The sequence below is a fragment of the Pectinophora gossypiella genome, chromosome 4 (assembly GCF_024362695.1).
Source record: "Pectinophora gossypiella chromosome 4, ilPecGoss1.1, whole genome shotgun sequence".
NCBI classification, from domain to species: Eukaryota; Metazoa; Arthropoda; class Insecta; order Lepidoptera; family Gelechiidae; genus Pectinophora; species Pectinophora gossypiella.
The window spans coordinates 10,276,784-10,293,062 of record NC_065407.1 but is presented as its reverse complement, the minus strand read 5'-3'; the positions used below and the strand labels follow the sequence as shown (position 1 = coordinate 10,293,062).

Genomic DNA, 16,279 nt, shown 5'->3' with positions numbered 1-16,279 from the left:
TGGTAGATTTACTTGTTGTTGTATTTGTATATGTAAAATGCGATGTGTAAAATTAAAGAATTAATTACATTTGATAACGTATAAAATTATATTGATAACGTCGAATAAATATTTTTAGTGGTTTCCAAATAATATAATGTGTTTGATAAAATAGTGCAGTTTTAACCTTGACTTGCACAGCTGCTGTCAAGTAACATAACCAAGATTTGACAACGATGAAATTAAACATAGTTTCGGTTCTAAATTCTTCAATATCTTCATCATGAGGAACGTGGATGCACATCTATTGGAGGATAAGATGGACGAGGCTGTGACACACTATATTAATTCCCACCAAACAGGCGAGGTAAGGAGTTTGTTTCCATTTATCGTAGTTCCTTACTATCTATTCAATCCATCTTGAATTCTCGTAGGAAGAAATTAGACAACGCTGTAGTTTTGTTTATTTTTCATTTTCTCAGTAAATCAATAGATAAAATCATATTAGGTTTTGGAGCCTTTGTTTTTATCACTGTTGCAAGTTTGATTTTCTTATCAAAACAAAAGATCTTTAATCAGGGCAACAGCCAAATTACCTGTCATTCTTATTGTACAAACATAAAAATATCTACTGGGATCAAGTGTATAATTCTCTGCTATGATATTATTATAAATACTTCTATATTGAAATTTAATACTAACTTAAACATAAAAGGTAATGTAACTGATTGATTTACTATCAATTTTGTTTTCTTACACTTGTTTTTATTTAGTAATTGTAAGGAAATAATAAAAAAAAAACACAAGCAAATTACTTTCTACTAATACTCCAAATCCAGTGAAACGCCAGTATTTTTGATTGTTGTCAAATCATGTTAAGTTGGTAGGTAATAGCTTTACATGAGTGTTGATTCCTGCAATTACCCATCCCTTTCCTTTTCGGCAGGTAAGAAAATAACAGGTATACCTTAAAATGAAATTAGATGTCTGCAGGAATCGACATAATAGTTTAATTAGTTTCTCTATGGTAAAAAGTATTACAAATATGTACATTATTTCTATATTATTATTAATTCTATGTTAATTTATTTTATTACAGGCAGTACATGTTGATACCAATGCCCTGTCACTCAATGTTCAAGATGAAAATGGCAGGGTGGTTACCATCATGCAAGGCCAGGGATTCGCCTCACAGATGAGCAGGTAAGGTTTCACAGCTTACACATAACACAACACATTCAAGTAACATTACCCAGTAAACTTATTGTGAAAGTTACAAATACATATCTTTCGTTGTCATCTTGTTAAGAATTACAGACAAATTTTATTTGATCATCAAATTATTTGATTGGGCTTTGTTGGCTCCATTTTATGTTAGCTTGATTAGAATCAATAGCAGGACCTCAGAGCAGGACACAGGTATAGTATACAACCCAGTGTGAAAAATAAAAAGGAGAATAATGTTCTGGGAGGTTATAAAGCTTACATTGAAGCAATTTATCTAAAGAAACAATATTGCTATTGGACAGTTGTTGATATTGCATGCTTGCTTTTATGGGATCAAATGTGAAATTGTGGCCTTAAATATATAGGCTTGTTTTTGACCAATATCTCAGCTGATGATGTGGTCTAGGGTGAATCATGCTTACCTAGCAAATGCCTATTCACTCTACTCTTGAAGATTCCCAGATTACCTTATTAGACCCTTTGTTGTGGCAGCTGTCATTTGCATCAAAAAATATGTTTATACAGTAGGTAACTAAGTTACACATCATGTTATATTTAATTAAGTATATTCTAAAAAGTGTGTTAAACACTTTTCTTGTGGTAAAGACTTTATATTTGCCACCAGACAAGTATCAGTGGGCGAGCAAGTGGAGGGGGGACCGTGGAATGAGGAGCTTCTCGACCCGGAGATGAGGTTAGCTGCCCTGGTGGCACACCTCGCGCACCAGTCGCGGGCGTCGCATCATCAGCCGCCTTCACATCATAAGGTACCCAAATACCTTATTAATATAATGCAATTTCTATTGAACTATTCACACATAACACACAAAAATAATGTTGTTGTAATATTTATGGCGATAGGCCGATAACCAACCACAGTATGGTTCATCATATCCATCTTGGGACAAATATTAGAAGCCACTGTGGGTCTTATGGGTGATTTAAATAACTAAAACATTTGAATTTTTTGATTTTACTTCTTTTATTTCCTGTGTATGCTATAAAGTATTTGTTATTTTATGTTATGATTTGTGGCTCTGGCCACTCGGATAAAGCTCCTATATGTGTGTATGAAATAATAGGGTAGTATTTTAAACTTTGTCTAACATTGTTTATTATTTTGTAGGTGTCTTCGGTAAGGGATGTAGATTCTTCAGTCATCTTGGACACTCCATTGAGGCTGTTTAATGGACAGGCAATGGTAAGCTTTCAAAAATCGAATATCACAATTCTATCTCTGTGACTCCCCAGAGCGGCGCGACGCGGTTGCATACAAACACCCGCTTCCCGCCTCTTCATCGATCTTTCGAAAGGTTTAAATGATACAAGGGAAGTGTGTTCACAGGATTCACAATCAGAATCGATTGTGGTGCAAGTGCCTTCGTTACCGCCCCTGCCGCCACTGCAAGAGATGAAGAGATGTCAGGAAACCGACTGGTTTAATAATAAGAATAAAAATACGCTTAAGGTAAGGAAATGGTGGTGATTCTGACAGGCTAAATTTGTTTGATTGACAGTTCTAAAAATAGTGCCGTTCTTTTCAATACGATGAGTGTCAGAAAGAGACAGAGGTAGCTTTCGGACTGCCATATAAATTACCAGTGTTCTATTAGTGTAGTATGTTTTCAAATGAGTACCTACCTTACCCTTCCTTATTCTGTTCTCTTCTTTTTTCTTCACTTCTTTCCTAACCTTTCTCTTTTCGAAATTTGAATTGTATGTGTTGGCATTTTCTTCAAAATAACAATAAATGTTTTCACTCCCAGGAGGATAGCGAACTACTGACAGAGTCGGACGGTCCGATGATGGAGCTGAGTGCGGGCGCGTCTCCTGCGCAGAACAAACAGAACAAGAAGAGTCTGCCACACAAGAAGCGCATCTCGCGCAAGTTGAAACGCAACAATGGCGGCAGTACTCCCCAACAGGTAAATATATACAGGGTGTTACTGACACCGTACCGAATACTAAGGGAGATGATTAAGCTCTTGATTCTGAATTAATATAAAGTGGAATTTTCTGTCGCAGAATCACGGTTTGAATCATCTTGCAGTTTTCGGCACGGTGTCACTAACATAGCTTATAATTTCACTCACACTTCTCCCATTTGTAGACAAAACCCAAAGAATTCTTCATGTCACGATGCTGACAAATTACTTTATCTTCTTCTATTTTCGTAAAAATGTTATACATGCGATCTGGACCTGGCTGCACGGTGTGTTCGCCTGGGACTTCCTCTTTTGACTTTACAACTAGGACTTCGTATCAAAAATGTATGCAAGATATGTTCGGAGTATTTGTATCTCTGCTCAACCCATTAGGGATTACGGGCATGTTTCTATTAGTTTTACGTCTAAGTATAGTAGAACCATTTAATTAGAGACTGTTTGAAATGTAACAAAGAAAGATTTTTAATCATTTTTATTTCATATAATGTAGGGTATCTCAAGAGTCTAGACCAAGTTGTCACAGAAAATGTCAATGTCTTATTGCATATATAGGGTATCTCAGAGTCTAGACCAAGTTGTCACATAAAAGTCCATGTTTTATTGCATATATAGGGAATCTCAGAGTCTAGACTAAGATGTCACATAAAATGTCCATGTTTTATTGCATATACAGGGAATCTCGGAGTCTAGACCAAGTTGTCACATAAAATGTCCACGTCTTTCACAGGGCATTGTTGTTATAAACTACAATGAAGAGGTGCAACAAGAAGAAATATTGCCGGATAACTTCGTGACGGGGGTGCAGCATCAGGAACATTTGACGGAGGAAACCCATCATATCACACAAGAAGTAAGAAATTTTAGTAATATTTATTATGGTAATTGCCTGACAATTCCCAGGCTATACACCTCTGTCTACTCCTTCGGGCATACAGGCGTGATGCTAATTATGTCATAAGTTTTCCCAGTAAGTAGTCTGACTTTGTATTTCACGTTACACATTGCGCTTTTGGAAACTCTCCCGGAAAGTGAGCCCCCTTGAAATCTTAAGCCTAAGTAGGCTAAAGATAGAAAAAGTTGTTTTCGCATTTATAATAAATATTATTCATACGGATATGTGGTAGTAACAGGATTAAAATGTCATAGGTACGTCCGATCCTGCTCTGTCAACTATGCGGAGAGTTCTACGGCGAGGATCAACTGAAGTTCTACCAACATCTGAAGCAACATTACGAGCCACATTCCACCATCATCATTGAGAATCCTGTCTCAGACCTTACCATAGATAAGGTATGTAATTTTTCTTCTTAACCTGACTAATTTTATCTATTCAGGATAGCTAGCTCCCACGGCACAGCAACCGCGCCGCGCGCGAATTATATCGAGGACTTCGACCGATAGCAACTTCAACCAATGCAGCGAACTATCTATGCGGATGAAATTAAATGTCGTACGGCTATTGGTATAATTCGCGCCGCACGCAGCGCCGTTGCTGTGCCGCGAGTACTGGAAATGAAAAAGTAAAAGTTTACAGAATTGAAATGTATTTTTTGTACCCTTATTTTTTCTTTTGGCTGTACCTTTTGTGCAACGGTACACGCGTAGACACGAGAATTCATACGAAAACGCGTCAAAAGTGCGATATGAGCCGATAAATGTGATGTTATTTTCGCAGATGACCAATACGTGCATAGTGGACAACGGTGCAGCGCTTCCAGACTCAATAGTGGAGTTGTCTTTAGAGAACACGGTGCCAAAGACTACGTATCAACCCATAGACAAACATATCTTATACACTTCCAGTGATAAAACTTTATACACTAATAAGGTAAAGTATAGTGTCTTCTTCTATACACTAAGAATTAAACTTCTCAATCAATCAATAATACTTCTCAGTGTAGCATTTTCCGTCAATCCGCATCCATAGCTAATTATTTGATTTATTTATAATACACTATTCCTGCTTTCTATAACTTCACTGACAATCTGTTGCTTTATTGAAATTAATGTAATATAGAACGAAAAATAAATTTGAGCTGGCCCCTTGTTGGGCGCCAGTTTATATTGAAGTTTCCGTCTTCTGAAGCCATTTAAAATTGGACGAGAAAAGCTACCGGTAAAACTTTCTTAAACGATGTCAATAGTCTAAGCTTCGCTACAAAGTTTTTAATTTTTAGGTGCAATATTCAATGGCGAGTATGGACAAAGAACCAGTGGTGCCTACGTCAGAGGCCGAGAAGACTGATCTATACGATACTTTAGATAAGCTCGAGCTGTACAGCTGTGTTAAATGCAACAAGTCCTTCAGGAAACAGAAACAGTGTGAGGCTCATATTAAGGAAGCTCATTCTAATTCTAAGGTGAGTTCAGTGGTATTTTGTTGGACCCCCGATTTCTCTTCAGAGCCGGGAGCAATCTAAAAGGGTAACCAGAAGTTTGTATGACACCACTCTCAGTTTTCTATACAAACTCAAACTATACAAAAAGAACTCGCTCCAAAATCCTGAGGGTACTGCCTCAAAACATTTTATTGCTTTCAATGTGATTAAGTGTAATACTAATGTATGTGTGTGTGTGATGTTAATGCTCTTAGCTACCAAGTTTATATTTATTAACTTTTGCTTACTTGTGGCATTTAATGTAGATAAATGTACTAAAGCTTGGAAGAATATTCGTCAAAATTTCACTTCGCAAACAAATATTAGCATCATTTTATTTGCCAAATAGTTCATCTGACAAAATCTATAATACGCGCTAAGTATCCACTAGCTAATTTATCACCTTGTTAATTTTATAATAGGGCTAATTATTGGTTTGTTGATGATGGTAGGAATTACAGGTGAGTTATATTTTTACGCGAAACGTTATTTGGCAATCATAACATTTTGGGTAATGAAAATTTTCATAATATATGATTGTTAGGCGAGTAGGCGGTACACCAAATACATACATACATAAGATCACGCCTATCTCCCGTTGGGGTAGGCAGACACCACGGAATTCCACTTACTACGGCGTGAGTTGAAAATCAGTGTTGCCCTCTGGGTAAATTTTCACTGAACCCTGGCCTTTTTTGGTGAGCTGCGGCACCCATATACCTTTATGTTTTCCAACTAAATATTAATGTGTGTATATTTTAATGTTGTAAATGTATGTGTGTCGTAGGTTTTACCTAAATAAACTTTTTTATTATTATACACACCACTTTCCCTTCTTCCACCCTCGCATCAGATAATATATAAAAAATGATATTGATGAATTCTAGTTGGACGACATGGGTGAGTTCAGTGAGCCGGAGGACTTAATGGAGGGTATCCACGTGGCGGTGGAGGAGGGCACGGAGCAATACGAGTCCACCTTCCTGCCACACCTCACCGTGGAGAACGGACAAGTGCATCAGGAGCATGTTCGACACTGGTGAGTCACTGGGGAGAAGTTTCCTACTAGTTAAAGATGTATTTGAATTTGAATAGAAAGAGATATTACCGGCGAACGATTACATACATACATAAACTCACGCCTATTTTCCACCATGGCAAGCGGAGACTATGCAATTCCATTTGCTTCGATCCTGACACACGACAATCGAAGCGAATGAATGAATGATTACACAACATATTTTTTATATACCCATATGTGGTATTGGTCTATGTCGTCTGTCCGTGTGTCTGTCTTGTGGAATAGTTTTTTTTTTAATTACTGGCCGTTACCGTGTCACTGAAGTTCGTTTTGTTCGAAAAAGGTAGCATGATTAAGAGTGACATATCTCTCTTCTCTCTCCTACCAAGCTGTATAGTGCGAAAGACACATATCTGTCGTCTCTTTTGCTAGGCGATATACTATAATATCTCTTTCTTGCTATCATTCATGCGACGTTAAAAAGGGTATAAAAAGCTGTCTAATTTCCAAGCGTGTTTGATCAATATCATATAACATAATATAGCGTCGCTGAAGGGTTACCCCTTCACCAGAAGTGTATAATGACGTCAGGTGTGTTTGTTGATAAATACGTGTAGACTTATTAGCTATTATTCGTCAGGTACATGCGAAACGGATCAGCCAGTGGAGCGGCGGGGCTCGCGGCGTGCGGCGCGGACGGCGCTTACTGCCCCGTGTGCCCCGCGCCGCCGCGCCCGCCGCCTGAACCGCATAATAACCTCAAAGGTATGATACCAGACACCCATATTGCTATTTGACATTTGTTTGCAATGCGCACTTACTTTACAAATATTGCTTTCTTAGATGAATTGCTTCGATGTGGCCATTTTAACCCCCCCTGATGTTATCTATCTAACGTGGCGGACACAAACTTTAGTTTAGTTTGACAACTCTTAAATTAGTGCAGTCCTTCACTTGTAATATGTGTAAGAAAGAGATGGAGCTACTTTTAGTCCTCTTGAATTTAAAATGAAGTTGGCGGTTGTCCGAATTGATTCCGTTATTTATAGTTGTCATTTTTATACGCGCGACAAAATGATAAACGATTTCATTTGGCCGTCCGTATTTGCGATGAGTTATGAAATGTGTTTCTGGATGAATTGCTGCAATTATGTGGCCTTTTTAAAACACCAAATATAATATCCACTAATGATAAGAAATATGTAGCTTCTTGTATGTATGGCAATAAAGAGTCCCGTGTTGGGCGCCACAATTCACCCCACCATTTTTCACAGAGGAAGTCCTTCAAAGGATACTAGACTCGGAAGTGCCCACGGACCAGAACTTCTCTGAAAACATCATACAGGAGAGTGAAGTGCCTCCTGAGCCAGAACCTCCGAATGAAAATAATGATGATAAGCCAAGCGAGTCATCAGATAATAAGAAGAAGTCAAAGAAATGTGAATGTCCGCAATGTGGCCGGGTGTTTTATCATAGAAACAGTTTGCTGTACCATGTGCTGTCGCATAGAGGCAAGCAGCACGAATGCCGAGAGTGCGGCAAGGGATTCTACACGGCTAATGCTTTGAAGGTTAGTATCTACTTCTAAAAAGTTAATTAACAAACTGATGATATTATCTTAATTTGTTTTGGCATTTTCAAGCCATATCGCTGCTTTAGACCTGGCTGGATAGTAGTTAAACGCACTCAAATCTTTTGATAATAAAAACTCTTTTAATTTCCAAACAATGCCTTTTTAAAGTGCCCACAAAAATATGTTTTCATAACTAGTATTTGAGCCTATTTTAGCTGTCAAATAAATTAGTGTTGCGTAATAAGGACTAGTTCTTATAGTTTTTAAATATTTATTTTTTATTTTATTTTATTTATTTATATTTACCATAATTAGGTAACGTAGGCCCAGTTGTTAGTTACAAAAAAATAAACTTACAAACTATGTTAGTAGAAATAATAATAATAAAAAATACATTACAAAAAGAAAATATTTACAACAAAATACAAATATTTTCTAAGAAGCATTACGAAAGATAACTAATTCATCTTATCAATGGCGTATTTTTAGGTATTATTCTCAGTGGTAACGCATGGTTCTTATAGATCCACAAGCGGGTGCACAACGGGGACAGGCCGTACAAATGTGAGGAGTGCGGCCGGGAGTTCCGACAGTGGAGCGATCTCAAATATCACAAAGTTTCACTTCATTCTAACCAGGTATGTTCATTGTTCAGGTCATACAAAAATCTCATTCTTACCACGAGCCACCTAACGGTTAAGTGCGAGCGAAACACAGTCCGCGGGCTCTCCCCCTTACTCCTTTAGCTTACGCCCATTTCAGAATAAACTGAGACCCTGAGGGGGTTAGGTCGACGCCCGTTTCGAATTGGCGCGGGGCGGAGTGTTACCGATCCTATACGATCTAAGTTTACCTTCTGCACGCATGCCTTCTATGTAACTAATGGTAGGTGTGTATGGCCCGCAGGGAGTAAAGAACTTTAGTGAGTAGTTTGATATTGGCTTCAAAAAGACAACGTGGAGTGCACTTGTATACAAACTTAGGGGCACTACAGAGACGGTCCAAGTTGATTTACAGGGTACGATATATCGAATGCAAACCCAAAAATACCCTTAGACCGTATGTGTCACAGGTTATAATTCCGCGTCGGGCCCTAAACCATTGAAATCCACTTTGTCAGTTTGAAGTTATTATTGATATCACGCGGTTTCGAAGATGTAAGATTTGTGCCCGGTTAATGGCAATAGTCTCTACCCATATTACATAGGATTGGAACATAATATAGCTGGCGAGGAGTGGGTGTGTAGTGTATTGATATTGCTATCCTTGTCTCGGGCGCATAAGTCATCTGAATACAGAGCAAGACAAACAGTCAACAGTCAATGCAGGATGGTCTGCCTGTACAGAGTGGGTGTGTTGGCGAGTCAAATCATGGCAGTATACAAAAGGTGTACTCTACAGGGTATATTTTCTATACACCTTTACCTACCCCTTCGGGGATACAGGGAGAGGCTATGTAATGTTATACATGATTACATTTACGTATTCTCTAACAGAAACACTTCAAATGCGAGTATTGCGGTAAGGAATTCGCTCGGAAATATTCGCTGAGCGTCCATCGCCGCATCCACACCGGCGAGAGGAACTACAAGTGTGATTACTGCAACAAGACCTTCCGTGCCTCCTCCTACCGCCTCAGCCATATGCGCACGCATACAGGTGAGATATCATATTTTGTACCATATTATCTGCTAGATTGCTAGTAAAGTTGGCCTGAAGTAGGCACACCTAAGTTTCTTTTAAGCCAGTAAGGTTTAACTAAGAGGCATCCAGAATTGAACTTCCTATCTCTATAATATTATAGACTAATTTCCATCATCCTCCTGACCTTATCCCACTCAAAATAGGGTTGGCACAAGATGTATCCATCCATTAATTTCTGTTAGTCGCCATCTCAGTACTAACACTTTTCACTCACATATCGTTCTTCACACAATCCATCCTTACTTTCTTGGGTTGTCCCGTACCCAATACCCACCCACATTCATATAGATATTTTTGCTATTTTCGGTTGATGACTCCCATATATGTTTCCAGGCGACCGACCGTATAAATGTACGATATGCGAGAAAGGTTTCCGCGTGGGAGCCGACTTGCGTCGTCACATGCTCACTCACGAGAAAATACGCAACCGGTTCGATGAACAAAAGACAGGCAAATTGAAAGAGGACAAGCATTCTCCTCTTAAGGAGCCTAAAGTCGAGCCAAAGGAGGATGATACCGAAAAAGCGGCGGCTAATGTAAAGAAAATTGCCGTCGCGTCCACCACTAGGCCGCCTTTACCGAAAGTTCTAGAAAAGAAACAAAGGCCCACAAGAAAGGCCCCGATTAAAAAGGGAGGAGCTCCTAACGTAACCGTCACACAGAGTAGAAACAGCGAGCAGTTCAAGATGAACACAGAGTACGCAAACAACGTCGAAGTGTACGACACGCGACAAGATTACAGCAAGTTCAAAGAAGTGTATTCTGATGCTAACGTTGAAATTGTAGAATACAGCAAAGACAATTCCTACAAAAATAAAGAGTATAGTGAACAAATAATAAATTATAAGGGTACCGAGCAAGTGCGTGACTTCGCGACGCTTCGACCAATGTACAGAAATAATATATGCGAAGAAAGCGAAAAACCAGTATATAGTAGGACTGAGAATACTGACGGAAAGATGCAGGTGTTTACACATGTAGAAAAAAGTGAAGCTTTGACAAATTCAGTGGCGCTAGGTGATATAAGGAATCTAGAACGAGAACGTGGTGAGTTGCACGGGGAGGCGATAGAAAACGGGTTTTTAGAAAATTTGACTGCATTATACAATATACCGGCCGTATGAAAAAAGTTTTACAATGCTACGTATAGTAGTAGACGTTAGATCAATAGACAATACAGCGTTTTAAAGACTGTTTATAGAATTTAAAAATGAATGCGTCTCCAACAAGTGAGGACCAAAATATAGTCAAATTAATTTTTCAAAATATTGAGTGCTACGATTTTTTATTTGCCAGGTGCATAATTTTCTAATAAATGTTTTAATAGATTGTGTACACCTTTTTAAGTGCTCGTAATTTTAAACCACATTTTTTGTCTGAATTCTATCTCAGATATTATGTAACCCGAACGAGTATATCTATAAATCTAAGACGTGCTATTAGTTAACACGTTGATTGAATAATAATTGACCAATACATACCAAATAACTATACCATATAGTCTACTATATTTTGAAATTCCATTTGTTCCATCGACTTCGCTCTCTAAAATTCTTGCTGTAACATTCGAATTAAAAAAAATTAAAAACATTCACAAACACTCTTAAATAGAGATTGATGGAATATTCTAAACTCAATAAAATAATATAATTTCCGAGTTGATACCGACGGACCAATTTAAATTTGTTTATTTTGACGTCACAACAAATTCTAGCGTTTTTCACTTACGGTTAGTTCAAGACAGAAATATTTTAGAACTCTACTAAAGTTAATTTCTGTCCATCAGTAATCTGATTACTGAGATATTAAAGAGATGTTAAATCTCAGCATATATGTTGCCAACTGGTGAGCGATATTAATTCTCAGTCAAGCGCGATTTTTACGAGCGATGCCTTGCCATATTCTTCCGTCTAAACGAAGCATCTAAAGTCTACAAGTGTAATTAATAGACAAATTAGTACTGCTGAAAGTTAAACTTTAAACAATTGTGCCAATTAAAGTAAATAACTAATCCATCGTTATTTACTTAAGAAATAAAATAAAACGGACATATAAATATTGTATATAAGTAATTATTACTCGTACCTTGTACTTAGAATTCGAAAATAAATACTTCTATATTTGTAAATATAAAAAAATTATCTGTATAAACCTATCATTCAATTCGATAACTAAGTTGTTTACCGAAATGTACAGGTATTACCGATATTTTATAAGGGTGATTCTTTAAGTTCAAATTGTTCGTGGATTTCTCTGGTTACAGGTCTGTAACAAATTATCAAAATAATTGGGTACTTACCTTAACAACTAGTGTTACTATCCTTACATTTATAATATAATAAAATCTTCGTACCTATTTAGAAAATACTGCCAGGGATATCAAAAAACAATTAAGAGCTTGAAAAACCATCCGTCAATTTCCTCTAAGTATTATTAATTATCAATCACACTAATGTAAATATTCTAGGTTTAAAATAAGTTCTATTATAGTTCGCTAGAATTTTATACTGTTTGAGTGGTGTCATGGTGTAATATAAATCAAATTAGTATATTCAGTGGACCAGCTCGTACGATATCACTGAGAAGATAATAACTTCTAGCGAATTAACAATAGTACTTCATAATATTTGTTATTTAAAAAGGTGAGTTGTCACGAGTAAGGTATATCGATCTCTTCGCCTTAGTCTTTGATATTCCACTACTATACTCATTGCAGCGCAATGGGCTGGGTTACTGCCCATGAACCATAAACCATGGTCTGAACCATCCCCCTCAGTATTCGTTACGGCGCCACTAACACCCATACGTACTCGTATGGCTACCTGTACGTACTTGTACGGAGTGTAAGTGACAACGAACGAATAGTGAGGGGGATTATTCTGAATTAATATCAAGTGTATTTTTCCATCGCAAAAGTATAGAATTGAAAATAATTTAATAAAATAAAGACATGAATTTTGCAACGGAAAATTCCATTTGATATTAATTAACTCAGAATCATGAGTTGAAACATTCCCCATAGTATTCGTTACGATGTCACTTATACGCCGTATAAAAAATAAACTTGTTATAGTGTAACTCGTAGACTGCAACTTCCAAATTAGGTACCTAATTTATTATTTTGAAGACTAGATTATTTAAGGTTACAGTAGGTATATGTAACGTTGCACATTTTCTGTATAAGTTATATACTATTGTACATAATGATTTAATTTATCGTAAATTAAAAGTCGAGAAAAGGAATAAAAGTTTTGTTTATAAGGTGAATATTTTGTTTCTCTTTGATACTAATCTCTTATTTTAATAGTGGAACATAATTAAGTTTGTTAATAATGAATGAAAACCCATATATGGTTCTGATGATGAAACTTGCAATGTTCTTTAATAATATAAATAACCTATATACGTCCCGCTGCTGGCCACAGGCCTCCCCTTAATTTACCGGAGGCGGTCTGGAGCATACTCCACCACGCTGCTCTACTGCGGAACAATCGTTTGGTATATTTTAATATACCGACAATACTATAGATGTACGGCGGGAATCCGTTTAAAATATTAAAAACCAGAATCTTGTTCTCAAATATTAAATAATTAAAAGAAATGTGACTTGCACTTCATTTCACTTTTAGTCATCTGACGTCGCATTTAGTTTTAATTAGGTAGATTATGGAATATTCAATGGAATGTACTTACCTACATTACCTTGTCTACGAAAATTTACTAGAGAAGTGCGCCAGGAGCAAAACAAATGAAATTCCATAGTCTCTGCTTACTCCGGTGGGAATTAGGCGTGTGTACGACGTCAGATAACCAAAATTCGTTCACAATGAAGTGTAAATACATTTATTTTTATAGTCGTTTTCAAAAATATTAACGGTTTATTTGGGGTTTTTAAACGGCAACATTTGGTTTGAAACATTTGAAATCGGTTGTTTTACATCTGTAGATAATACTCTAACGGCAAACGAGTACTTAGAAGTGGTTAAAAAGCGTTGAAAAAATAACTGTGGCTCATATCCGAATACGCCAACAAAACGGGAAATAGTTCCGGCCTGAGTTTCCCGCTTAATCACACTTTTACGAGTAACCTTTACTATTCAGTGCAGATATTTTGGCATAAATAATATCTCGAAATTTGAAACGTTTACTAACAAACGAATGGGCTGGACGCCGGATGATTCCTGTGCTTCCGTTTGATTTCCCGCCAAGAATTTCATATTTCCCTTGTTCAGTATCACACATTTTAACGTATGTTATTCATGCTACAGTATATTTATCTGTTGTGAAGTTCTTCCGCCATTCATTTTGTTTCTGTTAAACAATCAGTTCAAAGTTTAACGACTTATTTTCTGCGAAAAATGTAAGAAAGCTCACATTTTTTACTGTATACTTAAGTTTTATTTGTATGAATTTAATTGTTTGGGCTTCGTTTTATTGTTTGGGATAATCACATCCATAAATTAATGACCTTATCTGTTTTATAAGTTCAAACTTTAGGGGTCGTTAACTACGTCTTTGACTGCGGTATTGTCTGAAATATACATAGCTCTGTGCTGAGCAGGGTAGCTATGATCTAATTCAAGGTGTTATCAAGATGTACTCTGTCGGTAGATTTTTTTTATTGGAATAAAAAAGTGAAAAAAGCATGGTGGTTAGAGCATACTAAGTCCGTTCTTTATAGAGAACTCAAATACTTACTACTAGACAACCACAGGCGAAGATATGGTAAATAAACTAATTCGTTTTTGACCACCAGAGTTCACTAGGCCACTTAGACTAGTCATCGTCTTGGTTACTACGTAACTGAGTTCCTACTTTTCGCGTTAGATTCGACTCGACGCGTGTATCAGTAGGTCAAACAGAACCAGCCGTTTCTTTACCCCATTTTAACACTTTTCTAGAGCTATTTGTGTTATTCACGGTTCTCATAATACCGTGTTGTTTTGACCGTACCCTGAAGGTACGTGGGCGTCGTATAAAATTAATTCCAGTTCACGTGTACCTATGTGTTTACCTGGAATTTGGCTCTGGTGTACTGAGTAAGTACAGAGGTATGCCAGTGTGCAAAAAATATATTTTCCAAAGGTATTTTTCCATTGAAGAGAATGCGTGCGAAGCGATATGCGTCGTAGCACAAGATCCACTTGTCAATAAAATAATAAAATCTAGACGTGAAGACATTACTTAAATATAGCATTTATTATTATTTATTTGAAGTGCTTCGCGGATATCACTTGAATCGTTTTAGAAGACGTGTGAGACCGTATTGATCAGTAGGGCTAACATGCACAACGTGATAAAATTTTGTCACGGTCATTTTATCGATTCTGACGATATAATATTGTCGTTTTGTCGATTGGTGCTAATATGTGAACCCAAATACGTCATGTCGTTCTGTCAAAATACAAACAAAATCACGTGTCACGCATGTGTTAGGGCAAAAACAAACATCGATTTCGGCAAAATTTACTTTAATCGATCGATAATTTTATCACGCTGCGCATGTTAGCCCTGTAGATCTAGCATATTACCTAACTGTTACGTTCTGTAGGCGAAAACAATACAGTAGCACTAAACAATTATTTAAATATATCAGTTATTTAGATTGTATACGGGTATTTCTTGTCCATGTCGTGGCCAGATCATAGAATTGACCATTTCATGAAATGATCGACCATTTCATGAAATGGTCGTATTTCATGAAATGGCCAACTTCAACTGACCATATCGTTTAAACGTCAGCGTTTAATGATATTTCCATCCACGTTTGGCCATATCATTAATGTAGGGTGTCCATGATAAGTGGTGTAATAAAAACGCGAAATAAGGTAGGAAATAATGTATTACTCTAGTACAAAGTACAAAAATGTTTAACAGTCAAATAAAAATTAAAAAGTCATTTTCGATTAACGGAGTGTTGATGTAGTTGACATACGTATACGCCGTAACTGCATCTCGCTTTGAAGTCGTCGTCATATTTTTTGACACTATTTCATGCCATTGGTCATCATTCAGTATACTTTTTGTGTGTAAGATAAACATACTGGCGGCATAGGGGTGGCCCAAGGGCCACCCCCGCCGCACCCTAACCTACTGTTATGCCTTGTAAAAATTATAAAAAAAAGGATTATGATAATTTAAATTATGACAAAAACATTTATGCGTTTTAATAGAATCCCGTTTCAAGTAGTTAATGCCATCTGCGGCAAATCTACAATAAGTCACGTCAAAAAAAGAAACTTTACGGACAGTAGGATCGTCTAAATTTTTCTTTTTTAAAATTAATATCTCTTCATTCGCAGTTTTAATTATATCATATTTTGAAATCCAATAATAGACCATTGATTTACGTAGCGTGGTCACTCGACCTTCATTATTTGCCATATAACCTAAAAATAAAAATAAAGTTGCTGTCTACTGTTAATTCGAGTTTTTCTTTTCACCTTAATGT

The 16,279-nt window shown here is 36.9% G+C and overlaps 1 protein-coding gene across 1 annotated transcript; it reads left to right on the top strand.

Moving 5' to 3' along the window:
* The first annotated feature begins 50 nt into the window (after positions 1-50).
* On the top strand, positions 51-13,095 carry LOC126366032 (uncharacterized). Its single transcript, XM_050008916.1, has 16 exons — positions 51-346; positions 1,079-1,182; positions 1,832-1,973; positions 2,333-2,407; positions 2,552-2,674; positions 2,973-3,131; positions 3,880-4,002; positions 4,299-4,442; positions 4,828-4,980; positions 5,330-5,512; positions 6,418-6,569; positions 7,192-7,316; positions 7,826-8,121; positions 8,649-8,762; positions 9,621-9,783; positions 10,162-13,095. Exons 1-16 carry the CDS (start codon positions 263-265, stop codon positions 10,950-10,952), a joined length of 2,931 nt encoding a protein of 976 aa, XP_049864873.1. The 5' UTR covers positions 51-262; the 3' UTR covers positions 10,953-13,095.
* Positions 13,096-16,279: the final 3,184 nt, after the last annotated feature.

What these genes read in the sequence shown, in the direction of transcription:
- LOC126366032 (XM_050008916.1), top strand. Translation starts at nt 263, where the DNA reads ATGAGGAACGTGGATGCACATCTATTGGAGGATAAGATGGACGAGGCT. An exon ending in GCGGCAGTACTCCCCAACAG is followed by an intron (nt 3,132 to 3,879) that starts GTAAATATATAC and finishes CGTCTTTCACAG; the next exon opens with GGCATTGTTGTTATAAACTA. An exon ending in ACACGGCTAATGCTTTGAAG is followed by an intron (nt 8,122 to 8,648) that starts GTTAGTATCTAC and finishes TGGTTCTTATAG; the next exon opens with ATCCACAAGCGGGTGCACAA.